Source organism: Myotis nattereri (genome assembly GCF_964212035.1).
Source record: "Myotis nattereri genome assembly, chromosome: 17".
Taxonomy (NCBI): domain Eukaryota; kingdom Metazoa; phylum Chordata; class Mammalia; order Chiroptera; family Vespertilionidae; genus Myotis; species Myotis nattereri.
Window position 1 is genome coordinate 48,145,070 of NC_138092.1, and position 16,632 is coordinate 48,161,701.

Below are 16,632 nucleotides of genomic sequence, written 5' to 3' on the forward strand. Positions count from 1 at the left end.
GCCCGTCCCCGCGGAGCCCGGCCGGCCGCACGCGCCCGCCCCGCCCGCGACCCCGGCCCCCGCCCCCGGCCCCGGCCCCGGCCCCCCGCCGGCCGCCGCCGCCCCCGCCCCCGCCCGCCCGGGTCCCGGCGCCCCCACCCCAGCGGCCCGGCCCCAAGCCCAGCCCCCTCCCCGCCCGGCCCCCACCCTTTCCCCTCCAGCGGTGGCTGCTACCCCGGTGCATTGTGGGCGCACGGTCCGTTGTTCATTTGCCATTCGACCTCCGCCGGGGCCTGGTCGGACGGAAGCGCTCCGCCCGCTGCATTGTCGGGCGTTATGTGGCGGCGCCCGGCGCCGTGACCAGCCTCGCGCCCCAGCGCCTCGCACCGGCGGCGGCAGGCTCGGCGCTCGGCGGGCGGCGCGGCGGCCGGAGGGCAGCGAGGGGCGCCCGCTCTCCGCCCAACTTCCCAGGCCGCACGCGCCCGCCGCGCCTCGCTCCCCGCCGCCCCTTCTCCGCGCGGGACGCGGCCCGGAGCGCGGCGGGGCGGGGGCGCAGGGCGCGCGGGCGGCCGGCGGCGGCCCCGGCCCCGGCGGCGAGCGCGGCCGGCGGGAGGGCGAGGCCGGGCCCCGCGAGAGCGAGAGCGCGGCGGGGAGCGCGGGACGCGGCCCGAGGCAGGCCGAGCCGGGCCGGGCGGCGGCGGCGGCGCGCGCCATGTCGTTCAGCGAGATGAACCGCAGGACGCTGGCGTTCCGGGGCGGCGGGCTGCTCGCCGGCGGCGGCTCCGCGAACAATAACGCCGGCGGGGAGGCCTCGGCTTGGCCCCAGCCGCCCCCGCCGCGCCCGCCCCGGCCGCCCGCGCCGCCGCAGCCCAACGGGCGGGGGGCGGACGAGGAAGCGGACCCGGAGGGCCCGGAGCCCCAGGACCCCGAGGCCGCGGCCGCCGAGGAGGCGCCGGAGCCGCCGCTGCCCCCGGACGCGGGCGGCGGCGGCGCGGGGGGCCCGCTGCTCGCCGAGAGGAACCGTCGGACCCTGGCCTTCCGCGGCGGCGGCGGCGGCGGGGGTCTCGGCAACAATGGCAGCAGCCGCGGCCGGCCCGACCCCCCGGCGTGGCCCCCGAAGCATCCGTACGGGCGCGGGCCGGCGGCGGCGGAGCTGGAGCTGGACGCGCTGGAGGGGAAGGACTCGGTGCCGGACGGCGCGTCCCTGAGCGACAGCACCGAGGACGACGAGGAGGGGGCGAGCCTGGGCGACGGCAGCGGGGCGGAAGGCGGCGGCCGGCGGTCGGGCGGCGACGGCGGGGACGAGGCGGAGGGCGGCGCGGGGCCCGGCGACGGCGAGGCGGTCCCGCACCTCCCGCTCGCGCGGCCCAAGTCCCTGCTGCAGAAGCTGCAGAACTCCTTCCAGGCGGCCTGGCTGCGGGACTTCCCCTGGCTGCGCTACTGCCCGGACACCGGCCTCATGTCCTGCGGCTGGTGCCAGAAGACCCCCGCGGACGGCGGCGGGGACCTGCCCCCCGGGGGCCACGACGAGCTGTCGCGGGGGACCCGCAACTACAAGAAGACCCTGCTCCTGCGGCACCACGTCTCCGCGGAGCACAAGCTCCACGAAGCCAACGCCCAGGTACGGTCGGGTCCCGCTCCTGCCCGCCCCGGTCCTGGCGGGGAAGGGCGGTCAGCTCCGCGCCGCTCTCCCCGGGGAGCATCTTTGCGGCGGGAGAGGTGCGGGCCCCGTGGGCGTGGGAGGTGGGGACGCCCAGGAACAAGTTTTCAGAAGTGAATCGGGGAGTTGGGGAGGGCGGGGGAATGACAGTTTATTCATCGGAGCGCTGACTTTATTCCGCTGTTTTACCACTCATTTCTTTGCCCCATCGGATTGAATAAAAAAGAAAACTTAGGAAAGCAGGGTTGAAGGCTTTAACCCGGAAAGGTTGACTTTGCGGTCAAAAGTTTCATTGCCTGTGATTTTTGAAAAGCTCCTACGGTTCAGTGTTTTATAGCATGCTGCTGGAAGTCAGGCCTGGGAGCTCTTTGAAGAATGAATTAAACAATTTCCTTAACCTTTGATGCCACCCCTTTTAGGAAAACATCCAGCCGAGAAAACTCTTTACATCAAGTCAGAATAGTTTGAAATATGAGAGCAGTATGTAAATGTAGTGGAAGCTATTTGCTTAACACTCCTTTCTCTTGTACATAATTTTACTAAATTCATCTTCTTTGAACTTGTTGAACTTTGCTTTGGATAAATTACTGTAGTTTTTGCCTGTTCTACTCAGATTTCTGTGTTGAGATTTTATATAATCCGCCTTTTTCAAAAGTTGATTTGACTGGTAGAGTACATATTTATCAAACTCCTTGAAAGCGAGTCCTTAGTTACAAAACAAGTAAGCTGCACACTGGTTCTTCCTTTTTTGTTTTAATATTTCCATTCTAGAGAGAGTAGTCCTGACCATTTTGATAATCCCCTTTCAGGCCTAGCACAGGTGGTCAGTTCTCCTTTAGGACTTTTTGGACAACCTGTGCTGGCGGGTGGGATTCTCGTAGCCAGTCATTGGCTTAGAAAGTCGACTTGCAGATAGTAGCCCCCCTGTTTATTGGAATGATCTTGGTGCTCAGAACACTTACACTGGAGTAATTAAGCAGCATCTAGTAACTCCATAGCCCAGAACCTTCTCAGAAGTTAAGGCTTGAACTTTAAAGTGTAGGTTTATTTTTCCCAGGGGACAGTGGCAATAGTTTTGCACAAATTTTAACTGCCTAAGCCCAGAAGGAAGGTTATTTAAAGATACAAGGCCCAGAAAGGTTAAGTAAATTGTCCTGAGCCTTAGAGCCCTTGGTGATAACTGAGACTAGAGCCTGTGAGGAATGTTGTAATGGGGAAAGAACGGGTTTTGGAGTAAATCTGGGTTCAGATCGCAGCTTTCTGCAATTACTAGCTTTGTGAGCTTGGGCCCTGGAGTGAAATAGAACTAACATTTCCTTGTCTTCCATATGCCAAATACGCATTTACCTTAACTCTGCAAAATCATCATTTTGCTCTCATTTTACAGAAGAGGAGTCTGAGGCTTTAAAGGGTTAAGTATGTATTTCTGAAGTTAATTAGTAAAATGATGGAGATGGGAAACTTGTGAAAATGAAAGTAGACTTTTCTAAATAATGGTAGGTTGGTTATTCAGAAAAATTAAAATAGACAATTAGAAAGAACTTAGTTGCTCCTCTTATCAGCATAGTCTCTCCCTGTAGGCAAAGCTGAATGGAAATGCAGATTATAATTAGCTGCTTAGTGAACGTGAAATCAGAGGAAGGGGAATTAGTTGGATCACCTTATGACAGACTTGGTGCGGTGCATGCATTCTCCCCCAGGCAGGCATCCGGACCTGGGAATACACTCCTGGGTAAAATCATTATTAAACTTGATCTCTGAATTATCCCTCCCTTCCCATCTCCTTGCCCCCTTGAAGCTCTCTTTTTATAGATCTTTTATGCAGCCCATCTTCTTTCTCTTGAGACATTCTTTCATCAGACTGAGGGGATACAGTTTACTTTGAGGCTATGTATTGGTTCCCTTGGTTGGATTTTGGATGTTTCCACTCTGAATTGATCCTAATCATTTGTCTGTTAATTCTAGCTAACCTTAGTTTGGGGTGTTAATTTGCTATTGTGTGTGCCTTGCAGGTACCACCTACATTTCTCCTTGTTAATACGAGTGACAGGTTCAAGAACTGACTTATCCTGTGGACAGTTCGTTTTTTTCCATTGTCCTGCAGTCTTTGATTACCAGTAGGAGGCAGTATAACACAGACTGTAAGAGCATTTTCGGGTTTAAGGTTAGGGGGACCTGAATCCTAATTCTCTTTATTGGCAAGCAAAACTTAGCTTCTCATGTATGCAAAGTATATATGCCAGCACATAATCACTTAGAAAATGAGGACTATTTTTATCATCGTTCTTATTTTCTTCGCAGATAAGTGTAACAAGATGCTTTTTGTGGCCTGGTGTTTCTCATGTCTTAGTGTTACCAGTTTTATCAGTTCGGAGGCCACTTTATCTCACGCAATCACACTGATTCTAGAGAGCAAACCAGTTCCCTTTTTCATACCTTCTGAGACCTTAGCCATCCAGTTCTTTGAACATTCTGAGATTTCTCATCACACATGCCATTTTTCTCAGCTCCATAAAAAAATGCCTTGCATCAACTTCCCCCTGTCTTAAAAACATTGAAATAAGAGTGTTAGGGTTAGTTCTTCAGGCAAGAATTCAGTTGGAGGTTGGGGTAGTTCACTTTATAACACTCTGTTTTTGTTGTTTTAAGGTGGCCTGTTTTTTGAGAGGAGTTTGGCCAAATCTTAGTATGTCACTAAGGGTTACTTTTCTTATTTTTTCTGTAGGTAAGTTCTTTTTCATTAATTTCATGGTGGTGACTAAAACATTACAGCACCTTCTTAAAAAGTTTGATATTCTTGTTAACTGGATGTTAGTTGTGAAGGACTCCTCATGGAAGAGTCTGTAAATAAGTTTTCAGAACCTGTTCTGGGCCTTCAATTTCAAAGAGAAGCCTGTAATTCTTTATAAGCATATGTGAGTATAACATGTAAGGGACAGCATATAGTGAGGGAGGGAGAGGGAGAGAGAGAAACATCAATGATGAGAATCATCTATTGGCTGCCTCCTGCACGCCCCCTACTGGGGGTGGAGCCTGCAACCCCAGGAATGCGCCCTTACCTGGAACCTAACTGTGACCTGGTTCATAGGTTGACCCTCAATCCCAGAGTCACACCGGCCAGTCTATACCTTGTATTTTGAGTAACAACTGACTATGTCTTTATAGAAGTTCAATAATTAGCTCATACAGGAATTGACCATTTGGCCTAGAGGACTTTAAAAAATTGTTTTAACAGTGATTATTCCACTGTCTGTTGGTTCAGGTCACTTTCTACCCACTTGTAAGATTTCATAGCTTACACCGCACATTGCGCCAACCCTTTCCAGTTTACTAGCCCCGAGACAAGCACTCAGGTGTATGGGTGTTCTGCATTTACTTAGCCTTTCCAGAAAGTAAATGCTGAATTCACATCTGGTCTGGCTGACATTATTAAGTGGACTATGTTGAGGTCATCACTAAAGCAAAGGTGAAGCAAAGCTACCAGCCTTCTTTGACTTTGGCAACAATATGGCTCAAGGATTATTGTTTTTATCAATTTAGGAGGAAAATCTGAAAACCCTCTCACTAAGAAGAAGAAATATTAAAGATGAACCTATGCCCATTAAAGAACCACTTTGTAGAATATTATTTGTATAGGTCCTAACATTGTGTTTGAATCCATAATTGTTTTTTGAAAGGGGACTATAATTCTGGGCAGGGAAGTAAATGCTAATTGCTTGTTGGTTTTTAGCTAAATAGCATTTTCTTATTTATTGATTGACTACAGTTGAGTTCACTGCTTGCAGCTGAATTTATCTCTATCACTCTCCCTCAGAAGGGTGGTGTAGATTTCCCTACAAATTGGTGGCATTATCTAGCTCCCCAAGCTAGAATGCTGAGGGCCCTGTGATTCTTTTCTCCCCAACCCCCACAATCCAGTTAATCACTCAAGTTCTGATTTTTACCTCCCAAATATTTTTCCAAACTCTGCCTCACCACCTCTCCCCCTATTAACATTATCCATCTTCCCTAGTTAAGGTCCTTGATTATTGCAAGTATGTTACACTGTTAACAGTGGCTTCCGCTGGTCAGTATCTCCAGTCCTAGTCCCCAGTATTAATCCTCTACTTAGCTCCGGTCATCTCTTCCACTAATCCAATCAGATCACTCTGCTTCTAAAGCTCTGGCACCTATAGAAGAGATTCTTAATCTTGTCGGGGGTTCTAATCTCTTAATAATCTGATGAAAGCTGTAGAAACTTTTAAGTGTTAGTGAGTGCACATTTGCATATCTTGGGTTTTTTGATCATCCTGGAGTATTTTAAGAAATCTGGAATTGTCAGGATATTGTATCCATCTTGGCTCTTTTTCTTCCACTATCTACTTTGCTTAGAATGCACATCCTTCCATCCTTCTCTTTCATCTTCCAAGTCTCTGCTCAAATCTTTCCTCCAACCACCTCCGCCCCCCACCTCCTGAGAGAAATCTGGATTAGATGCACCTCCTGTGTGTCTAACACCCTTGTCATATTCTTCAGTGCTTTAGGAGTCCTGATCACTAGTGATAACTTTTTGCCTTTAGTATAAGAATTTCTTATTTGGTTCAGCAAATAATATTGGCCATTTATTTTAGCTATATTTCACCCAAATCCTCAAGTAATACTCCCCTTGGAAAGCAACACGCACTGACTTGTAAACCATTTGTTTCCAAGGGCACATTTAATAGGTACTGTGATCAGTAGTGGAAAAGAAGTTGCTAGTATTGCTTGTAAATTAGGGAACATCATTGTTATACAATAGCAATGAGAGAAAAAGTGGTTGAATAACTGCTTGATTTGTGTAGTTTGTGTTTAAACTAGAATGGGCAAATGTTTTGGTGTACAGGCTTTTGTCTGAGTTATTTTTTAAAATTAGGGTATTTGGTCTGATAATGGCGGGGAATTTCAGAACTTGGGACTAGCCCAGGAAATTGAGAACACAACGACCAGAGCCCGAAATGGTCACTCCAGTTAGACATAGCCATGTCCTTCCTGCAGCGTGGGTGCTGAATGTGCCAGCTTGGAAGCAGCTCCTGCTTTGCTAATGCTAATGCACTGCAGAGTAATTCTTAATTCCTGTCCTTACTTTATATTTCAAGAAGGACATGATGCATGTTACTCTGTCAGTGAAATCCTGCTCATTCTCATTCAGGTGTTCGATTTTTCTTATGTTCGCAATGGCGTGCACCAAGCTGCCACACTTTCCTCTCAGCACTTGGGATGTGAGCACTTCGTGGTGATTACTGACGTGAGTGTACATGCAGCCCTCTGCACCTGCAGGTTCTGCATCCACCCGTAGGTCAAACATTTTGGGAAAAACAACATCGTTGTACTATGGAGTTAGGGCGGCTATGGTTGAGCTTGGACTGAAGATGCACGGACTTTTTTCTTGTCATTATTCCCTGAACAACACAGTATAATAACTATTTACACAGCATTTCCATTGTAGTGGGTATTATAAGTAATGTAGAGATTATTTAAAGTACACAGGAGGATATGCAAGTACTACCTATTTTATATGAGGAACTTGAGTTTAACATTTATGTTTTCCATTCGCTTATAGGAATCAGAAATACCTTCAGAAGAGGGATACTGTGACTTTAATAGTAGGCCAAATGAAAACTCTTATTGCTATCAGCTTCTTCGACAATTAAATGAGCAGAGAAAGAAAGGTATTCTTTGTGATGTCAGCATTGTGGTGAGCGGAAAAATCTTTAAAGCTCATAAGAACATCCTGGTTGCAGGCAGCCGTTTCTTTAAGACTTTATATTGCTTTTCCAACAAAGAAAGCCCTAACCAAAACAATACTACCCACTTAGATATTGCTGCAGTTCAAGGTTTCTCCGTCATCTTGGACTTCCTGTACTCTGGTAACCTGGTGCTCACAAGCCAAAATGCCATTGAAGTGATGACCGTGGCCAGCTATCTGCAGATGAGCGAAGTTGTCCAGACTTGCCGAAATTTCATTAAAGACGCCTTAAATATAAGCATTAAATCTGAAGCTCCGGAGTCTGTGGTTGTGGACTATAACAACAGAAAACCAGTTAGTAGAGATGGTCTGTCTTCATCGCGGGATCAAAAAATTGCCAGTTTTTGGGCAACACGGAATCTTACCAATTTGGCAAGTAGTGTAAAAACTGAAAATGATGGTTGCAGTGTCGATGAGGGCCAAATGGAGAACTACCAAATGAATGACAGTGGTTGGGCTCAGGATGGTTCACCTGAATTGGCTGAAAGTGAAGCCCCAAGTCAAACAAAAGTGTTTATTTGGAATAATATGGGCTCCCAGGGAATTCAAGAAACTGGCAACAAAACAAGGAGGAAAAACCAAACTGCAAAGAGATTTATTTATAATATACCACCTAATAATGAAACAAGTTTAGAAGATTGCTCCGTGATGCAGCCATCTGTTGCCTATCCAGAAGAAGATATGTCATTCATTAAGGAAGAACCGGGTAAATACTGTGCATACAAAGTTATTTCATTTTCATTATAATTCCATTTGGCTATAATGTTGAAGTATGCTTTTTAAAGTTTTTTTGTCATTATAAAATACATGTAACTAATAAGAAATTTGAATAATTAAAATAGAAGGGTGAAATTATTCAAGCACATAATTTTGGTATCTTAGTATTTTCTCTAGGCCTGTGGCTGTGGGTTATGCAAAGGCTGTGTTAATAATCAGGCATTTGCCTATATTGTTTGGCATGCAGACGTCACTCAATGTTTAGTAATTTGACTTTCCTGCTTTAGACTCTGCTCACCCTTTTTGCACCCAGTCCTGGAAACGATAAGTTCTTTAGTTGTAAGATGTAGTTTGTTATTTCAGAACATTTTTGATACCTAGTTAATATACTTTACTCTTTTAAAAATATATTTTTTATTGACTTCAGAGAGAGAGAGAAACATCAATGATGAGAGAGAAGCATTGATTGGCTGCCTCCTACATGCCCCTATTGGGATTGAGCCTGCAACCCAGGCCTGTGCCCTGACCAGAATTGAACCCTAACCTCCTGGTTCATGGGTTGATGCTTAACCCCTGAGCCACATTGCCCAGGCAGCATCCTTTACTCTTTAATGTTTTCGGTAAATTAAACATTTACAAGTGCTTACAGATTTTTGCAAATGGTGATAGTGTTATTCTCATTTGTGTAGAGCTGTTGTTCTTACAATAAATATTACAGAAGCTGGAATATTTTAAATTTGTCCCACTCTTACCTCATTTTCCTTAGTTAAGAGAGGCCTCTGAAATTTTTCTTTGAGACTTTTCAGTATATCAAAGGAGTATGTACAAGAATCTTAGCATGTCATATTTGTTTTGTGGGTTTTCAAAAAAGTGGGGTGCAGGGCATCATTGAGGAGTGGAAATAGATTGGAACTTTGCCTTAACGTAACTTGACTGCCCCTAACTTTTTATTTGAAGCAGCAGCCCGGTGGGTTGGGGTTTTCTCTGCAGACCCCACACTTGTCCAGCCGCACGTGATGTAATGCTTGCTTTGCCCTGAAGCTCTGTAGCTGTTCAGTGTCTGATTTCCATGATGGTGATCATGTGGGGGTGGAGTACTTTCTGTTAAAAAGAATTACTGTTTTTATTTCCTTTTCCCTTTGGCAAAGGGCAAAATGTCATAGTAATCCTGTGAAATGAATGGTTCCTCTGGCTTTTTAGGTTTGGGTTTAGTTTTCATCGGTTGAAATTTTGCTTGTTTGAACATCAGGTGTGTGTAGTAAACACTGTTTGCTGGTCTTCTCCATCCGGTTTATAAGAGTTAGGACACAATTGATATAGAGCCAGGGATTGGCAAATTTTTACTATAAAGGGCCAAACAGTAACTATTTTGGCTTTGCTGGTCATAAGGTCAGTTACTTAACTCAGCCATTGTAGCATGAAAACAGTCATACAGGGTAGAAACATGCACATGGATGTGTTCCACGGAAGCTGGATTGACGACCCTTGGTATAGAACAGTGGGTGTCAGTCGTGCCTGTATGTTGGCATCACTTGGGTCTCTCCGTTAGTTATTCTGGTTAATTGGTCTGGGACGTGGTCTGGTTGGTGGGTTTGTTATAAGGTATACAGGTGATTATAATGTGAGCCAAAGATGAGAACCATTCAAAGAGAGGAAAGAACCTAGATAGATTCAGGATTTGGAAATGAGCTCTTCTCCTTACCCACTATGTGACCATGATCAAATTAACTCTTATCCTCAATTTCCTCATCTTTAAAATGTACATAAAAACACAGCAGCGATCATGGTCATTTTAATCCCTCTTAAAGTTGGGAGGCTATTGAGGTTATTTAAAATCGGTTTTCCAGTACAGTGTAATTCCCACCAAATTCTATATAAAATGGTCTTATAGTTTCAGCTTGACTTTCTGTTTGAATACTTACAATACTTTTATAAGCAGCCTATTCCAGTATAGGATAATTAACTATGATTATTGGGAAGTTATTTCATATTGAGCCAAAAATTGCTTTGCTTTAACTACTAAATTCTGTCATTTTGGGCAGTATAATCTGAGCCCAACCTCTAACCTCTAATCTGCCTGATAACTCTTCAGATATTAGCATTTAAAGAATTTCCCTGAAGTCATCTGGGCTAAGTACTCTACCTCCCACCTTGTGGATTTTTCCAGTCGTGGACATCACCTGGCTTGTTTCACCTGGAAGTTTTGGTGGACAGAATAGACTACATACACCTCTTAGGCAATTTCTGACCAGTAGAGAACGTAGTGGGTCTGTGTTTACCGAGGGTCAGGCCTTGCTCAAGGTCATTCAGCTAGGAGATAATAGAGGCAGGTCTCATGTTTTGTTAAGACTGTCTAGTACAGTGATTCTCAACCGTCTGGCCCTTTAATACAGTTCCTCATGTTGTGACCCAACCATGAAATTATTTTCATTGCTAATTCATATCTGTAATGTTGCTACTGTTATGAATCGTAATGTAAATATCTGATATGCAGGATGGTCTTAGGCGACCCCTGTGAAAGGGTCGTTCAGCTGCCAAAGGGGTCGCGACCCACAGGTTGAGAACCGCTGGTTTAGTACAAGCATGTCAAACTCAAAGGCTATCACGGGCCAAATAAGGTGTAAGTTTATGGGGGCCCCAAAAAACAAAAGCTTCAATTTTCATAGAAATGTAGGTTTATTTCTATAGAGACATGCTGAATACAAAGAGCTGAAATAAATGAGTCATCATTAACATAAAATAATAGAACGTTTAAATAAAATATTTTTTCTTGAATATTAACTTACCAGACACTGGATAACTGCACAAATTAATAAGCGTAACGCAAATCTATTTTTCTTGTTCTCCAAAAGCGGAATACTTCCTGTTGCGCACACCAAACAAGTCTGTACAAGACTAATGACGTGGCAGTTGTCTGCTGAAATATTCGCTGCTAGTATTAGTGGAGAGGAATGGTGCGCCTGTGTGTAGGGCGAGTGAGGGAAATGAATGCACCGTGATTATAGTCATCAGTCATTAGCGAACATTGTAGCTCTATTAATAATTATTATAATAGGATATTGTTAAATTTAGTTGAAATTTTTATTAAAACGTATTTTACATACCGTTATATTAGCTGGGCCACAAAAATACTTGTGGGCTGCATGTGGCCCCAGGGCCATGAGTTTGACATGTTTGAGTTTCTAGACCAGTGGTTCTCAACCTGTGGGTTGTGACCCCTTTGGCGGTCGAACGACCCTTTCACAGGGGTCGCCTAAGACCATCCTGCATATCAGATATTTACATTATGATTCATAACAGTAGCAACATTACAGTTATGAAGTAGCAACGAAAATACTTTCATGGTTGGGTCACAACATGAGGAACTGTATTTAAAGGGCCAGAAGGTTGAGAACCACTGTAATCTAGACCCATTCTTTTTTAAAAACTAGTCCCTTTTAAAGCTTCAAACATTTTTATGAACCCCGCACATTGATTATACTTTGATTTCATTTCATTAAGTAAATAGAGGAAGTTTTCAGTGAAATAAATGCTTTTAAAATAATTTAAGGTTCTATACCTAAATGTCTGGAGAGTTGCGAACTCTTCGCTTTCTCTCCAAGCATTGCCTGGCACATTTGAGTTTCTTAAGCTTACAGTTTGTATAGCACAGCTCTAAAAATAATGTCTTTTTGCCGCATAATGTTGAAGCTGGTGTTTGGATGCCTCAAAGAAATGTTGTAAGATATTAAGAGAAGAAGACACACCCATAGACATCAGGAACTTGATTCAGAGGGTATTTTTAATCGGAGGCTAGCATGTCTGTTATGGGACTCACTACTCAAAGTTAGATCCGCTTTGAACTAACATAAAGACTAGTTCCACTGCCCAAAAAGTCCACGCGCCACCCCTTCACCCCTCCCTCCCTGTCCTCAGACTTCCTGCAGCCATTGGCCTTTCACATCTCTCTGGCCTTTTCCGAAGTGCCTCGTAGTCTAAGCAGCTTCTTTCAAAGGGGGACAGCCGTCCTGCAGGGTGACAGGCTTCTGGCACTGGATTCTGGAAGGAATCTTCCGTGCGGTTTTGTCGAGTTGACACCAGCCAGTATGACAGACAGCGTCCGCAGAAGCATTCTCTAGTGATGCAGCAGCAGACTATGTAATTGATTTCTATCTTTCATAGAAGCTGAGAGAATCCTATACTGATGACTAGATTTTCTTAATACTGTACGAGTACTCGGGAACAAGGTGGTCTTGGTCAAGGGATACAGTTCATCTAAAAGCTCCTTTCTCTCATCTGTATTTCTGATGGGAAAACAGCTGCACAACATTTGTGAATTGAGTTGAGTTGGGTGTAAGCTTTACATTTTCAGTTTTTATAATTGCCTTTTGTCTAAAAAACCTAATTTGAGTATTTATTAAACAATTTTGAGAAAATAATGCTCAAACTCTGTATTTTTAAGATACCCTAATATGGCACATACTTGAAATGAGTTATTTCTTCTAATTAGAGTAAACTCTGTAATTAGTTACCAGCTGACCACCACTTCTGCCCTGTTGTGTTTTGGGTGGTAGTTGGTACTTGGCATTATTTTCATGTGCTGCAGAATCTAAAAATGCTTTCTAAGTGACCATATTTTTAAAGTTATTAAACATCTTTACACTTGAAAAATGCCCATATGATTTGAGACTTCTAATATTTTGACCATGTCACATAGGTTTGCTGTGTGAACTATTTAAAATATGTTTAAAAACCATGGAGCTTGGGCTTTGGACTCAGTTTTGCCACTTAACTAGCCCTGAGTTTATCCCACATAATGTCTCTAAGCAGTGGTTCTCAACCGTCTGGCCCTTCAAATACAGTTCCTCATGTTGTGACCCAACCATAAAATTATTTTCGTTGCTACTTCATAACTAATGTTGCCACTGTTATGAATCGTAATGTAAATATCTGATATGCAGGATGGTCTTAGGCGACCCCTGTGAAAGGGTCGTTTGACCCCCGAAGGGGTCGCGACGCACAAGTTGAGAATCGCTGCAATGGAAAGGAAGGAAGGAAAATGTCTTAATTCTAAAATCTTGAAAGCTGTAAAGCTACCTAAAGCTTTTTCTTAATCATTTTTATAACAAAACCTGATACCCAGTTGGCAGCAAAACCAGTTATTGATAGTCTTACTCCCTTAGCTGTGAATCTGTGTATCTGTGTTTTGTTGCGGAAGTGCTGTTTTGATTGCAGGATGCTGTACAGACCCCACCGGGAGTGTTGTAGTTAATTACTTTCTAAGCCCTGGAATGTCTGCCTTCTGTACCTCACCTCAGGGCTTTCAGATAACAGGTGATGGGCCTGGATCTTGGGCTAGTTTTCTTCCTCTGAGGCAGTGTTCGGCAAACTGCGGCTCTTTGGCTCATTGAGTGTGGTTCTTCCACAAAATACCGACTTCTGCGCATGGGCCACGAAGTTTCAATCGCACTGTACATGCGTGCGCCTGCACGTGGTGTTTTGTGGAAGAGCCACACTCAAGGGGCCAAAGAGCCGCATGTGGCTCGTGAGCTGCAGTTTGCCAACCACTGCTCTAAGGCAGTGGTTCTCAACCTTGGCTGCACTTTAGAATCACCTGGGAGTCTTTTTAAAATCCTGATTTCTGGGCCCCATCCTCCGAAATTCTGTTTCCGGAGGATGAGGCCCAGAAATCAGGATTTTAAAAAGATTCCCAGGTGATTCTAATGTGCAGCCAAGGTTGAGAACCACTGCTGTAAGGATTCCAGTTCTTCCTCATCTTCCCAGCATCCTTTTGGTTGAGTATAATTTAAGTGATGATGTTATTTTTTTTAATAAACTATTATAATTGGGTTTTAAATAGTAGTTTGAAAGTCTGGTGCTCATTAAAAAATTTTAATACTATACAAATACTCAGGAACAAGGTGGTCTTGGTCATGTTTACTGATTTGAGAGAGAGAGAAACATTGATAGGTTGCCTCCCATATATGCCCCAACCAAGGATCTAACCTGAAACCTAGGTATGTGCCCTGACTGGGAATCGAACCTGCAACCTTTTGGTGTATGGGATGATGCTCCAACCAACTGAGCCACCCTGGCCAGGACCCTGATACTCATTAAAAAAAAAAATATCCACCGGTAGTTAATGGGCTATAAAATATAGTAATGCCTGAGACTCTTCAATATTTAATCTTGAAAGAATGCTAGTCGGCATCTGTATGGTGGTAAGCCTATGCTGCCATCTCTTTCCCCTTCTCTATCTTTCCTCCACCTGTATTCTTTCCTCACGTTTGCCGTATTTGTTTGACCCAAAAGATGGCTGTGCTAACCTAAGTGAGAGCCCTGAGGACACAGACGGTGTGGCCAGACCCCCGCTGGGTGCTGAGGAGGCTTGTGTGGACCTGGGAGAAGGGCATCTTTGTGGTTTCCATCTGCTAAGGGCATTACATTTTCTAAACCCAAATTGGAGTTTCTGTTACACTGAATGTTTGATTTCTGACACAACTTTAATATTCTGGGTGACCAGATAGTTTTAAATTTTCGAGCTTTCCTTTCCAGAAAAGTTGTTATATCCAAATATTACATTTCTGGTACTCCAAAGTAGTTTTCCACATCATAACATGAGGAAATTTGGTAATAAAAGTTTTATTTAAAACTCCAAGAAACTAAGCAACATGCCAGATGATGTTGATGTAAGACTGAGCACATGTGTTCACAGTGGGGTGGCCGTGGTACCCAGTGCAGTGTGATAGGTGGGTGCTCAGTAAGAAGCATGGGGAGAGCTTACTGCAGAGGCAGCAGTGAGCTTGGCCCTCATATGGTGTGGTTTGCCAGGAGGGAGGAGGATGTTTCCTGCTGCAGCTGATAAGTTGGAATAGTGGGTAAAAGAATAGAAAGGGGCTGTCACAGGGAGATGAGGTTGGTGGGTAGGTTAGGGCCAGACTGTGATTCTCTGTTTGATGTAATTGTGAAATTCTTTTAAATTCTGAGACAACGAGAGGTTTTTACTAGAGATTCTATCTGTTTATATTTGCCTTTAACACAAAAGCATTTGTAGGGTGTTGTTCATGGAGTGGGAAGTGACCCGGGAGCCCAGTGCGGTCTGGTCATGGCAGAGTGCCCGCCTTGAGGAGTGTGAGGGAACGGGAGAGCCCAGGCTGGGAGGCTCAGTTCCGCATGGAGGGGATCTGCTGCAGGAGCTCAAGGGTGCTTTACTGCATAGACCACATCGCAACCGTTTACTCCACTGAATGAGGGAAACACTGATCTCAGTGAAGGAAGTGAAATAACCTATACCTGTTCATAAAAACACTAGAGGCCCAGTGCACAAAATTCGTGCACTCGGCGGGGGGAGGGGGGTGTTCCTCAGCCTGGCCTGCTCTCTCTCACAGTCCAGGAGCCCTCGGGAGATGTCTGACTGATGGCTTAGGCCCACCATAAGTCGGACATCCTTAGTGCTGCTGCGGAGGCAGGAGAGGCTGTGTTCAGTGTCTGCCCCCTGGTGGTCAGTGCGCATCATAGTGACTGGTCATTTGGCTGTTTGGTCGATTTGCATATTAGCCTTTTATTATATAGGATGCTCTTTCCATTGCTTGTGAACCAGATTTTTTAAAAACCCATGACCTACAAGAAGTCATGTTTTAAAAAGGCAAGACATGTTAATCAGAGAATTATTTTAAAAATGAATTCTGAGGAGGAGGTTCCTATATTATTTTTTTATATTATTGATTTCAGAGAGGGAGAGAAAGATAGAAACATCAATAATGAGAAAGAATCATTGATCAGCTGCCTCCCACACCCCCCTACTGGGATCCAGCCCACAATCCAGTCATGTGTCCTCATGGTTCATAGATTGAGGCTCAACCACTGAGTAACACTGGCTGGGCTGGAGGATGCGTTAAAGATAATGTATAAGTGCAAAGAACCGTGATAGCTGACATTGAAGGTCCATTTAAGATTTTGAAATGGTTGTATTAAATAAAGAGAAGTCAATAAAGTTGAATGCTGGTTTAGCAGAATGTAGTGAGGGTTATCTTGGCTCCTTTAGCAGAACAGTATATCAAGTATCACTAGAAAGTGAGTTTAAGGTGGACAGCATTGCAAATTGAGCCCTTTTTGGTTGTTTGCTGTGCACCAGGCCACACGCCTGGTGCTTATAACACATTACCAGGAGTTGAGTCAACGAGCAATGCAGCTCTCTACCTCTAGCAGCTAGAGTCTAGCTTAACCTTAGCTCCCTCATGCAATGAGGATACGAACATTCTTACTTTTGTGACATACACATGGAAAGTTTGCGTGAGAAAGCATATACAAAAGGACTTACTGCTTGATGCATAAACTCTGTTCTTTGTCTTCTTTGAAGGAGGGGTCTGCTATTACCTGTTCATGGGAGAAAGACATTTGTAAAAATAAAAGAATTTATACATTGCTTATCTTTTAGCTCTGATGATTGGAATCATATTACACAGCACACATAATACCTGCTACCATTCAGAAAGCTGTTATCTTGTGAAACTAATGTTTTAATAGTTCTTTA

General features: G+C 44.8%; 1 protein-coding gene across 2 annotated transcripts in view; it reads left to right on the forward strand.

Annotated features, from left to right (window-relative positions):
* Positions 1-691: 691 nt before the first annotated feature.
* The window catches only part of ZBTB10 (zinc finger and BTB domain containing 10), a gene marked incomplete at its 5' end in the record, with an annotated part of 31,590 nt that continues 15,649 nt past the window's right edge, over positions 692-16,632 (forward strand). For both annotated transcript variants that reach the window (XM_081111557.1, XM_081111558.1), the window contains 2 exons: positions 692-1,600; positions 7,218-8,109. In XM_081111557.1, coding sequence (XP_080967683.1) covers positions 692-1,600; positions 7,218-8,109 — 1,801 coding nt within the window. The remainder of the gene's footprint in view (positions 1,601-7,217; positions 8,110-16,632) is intronic.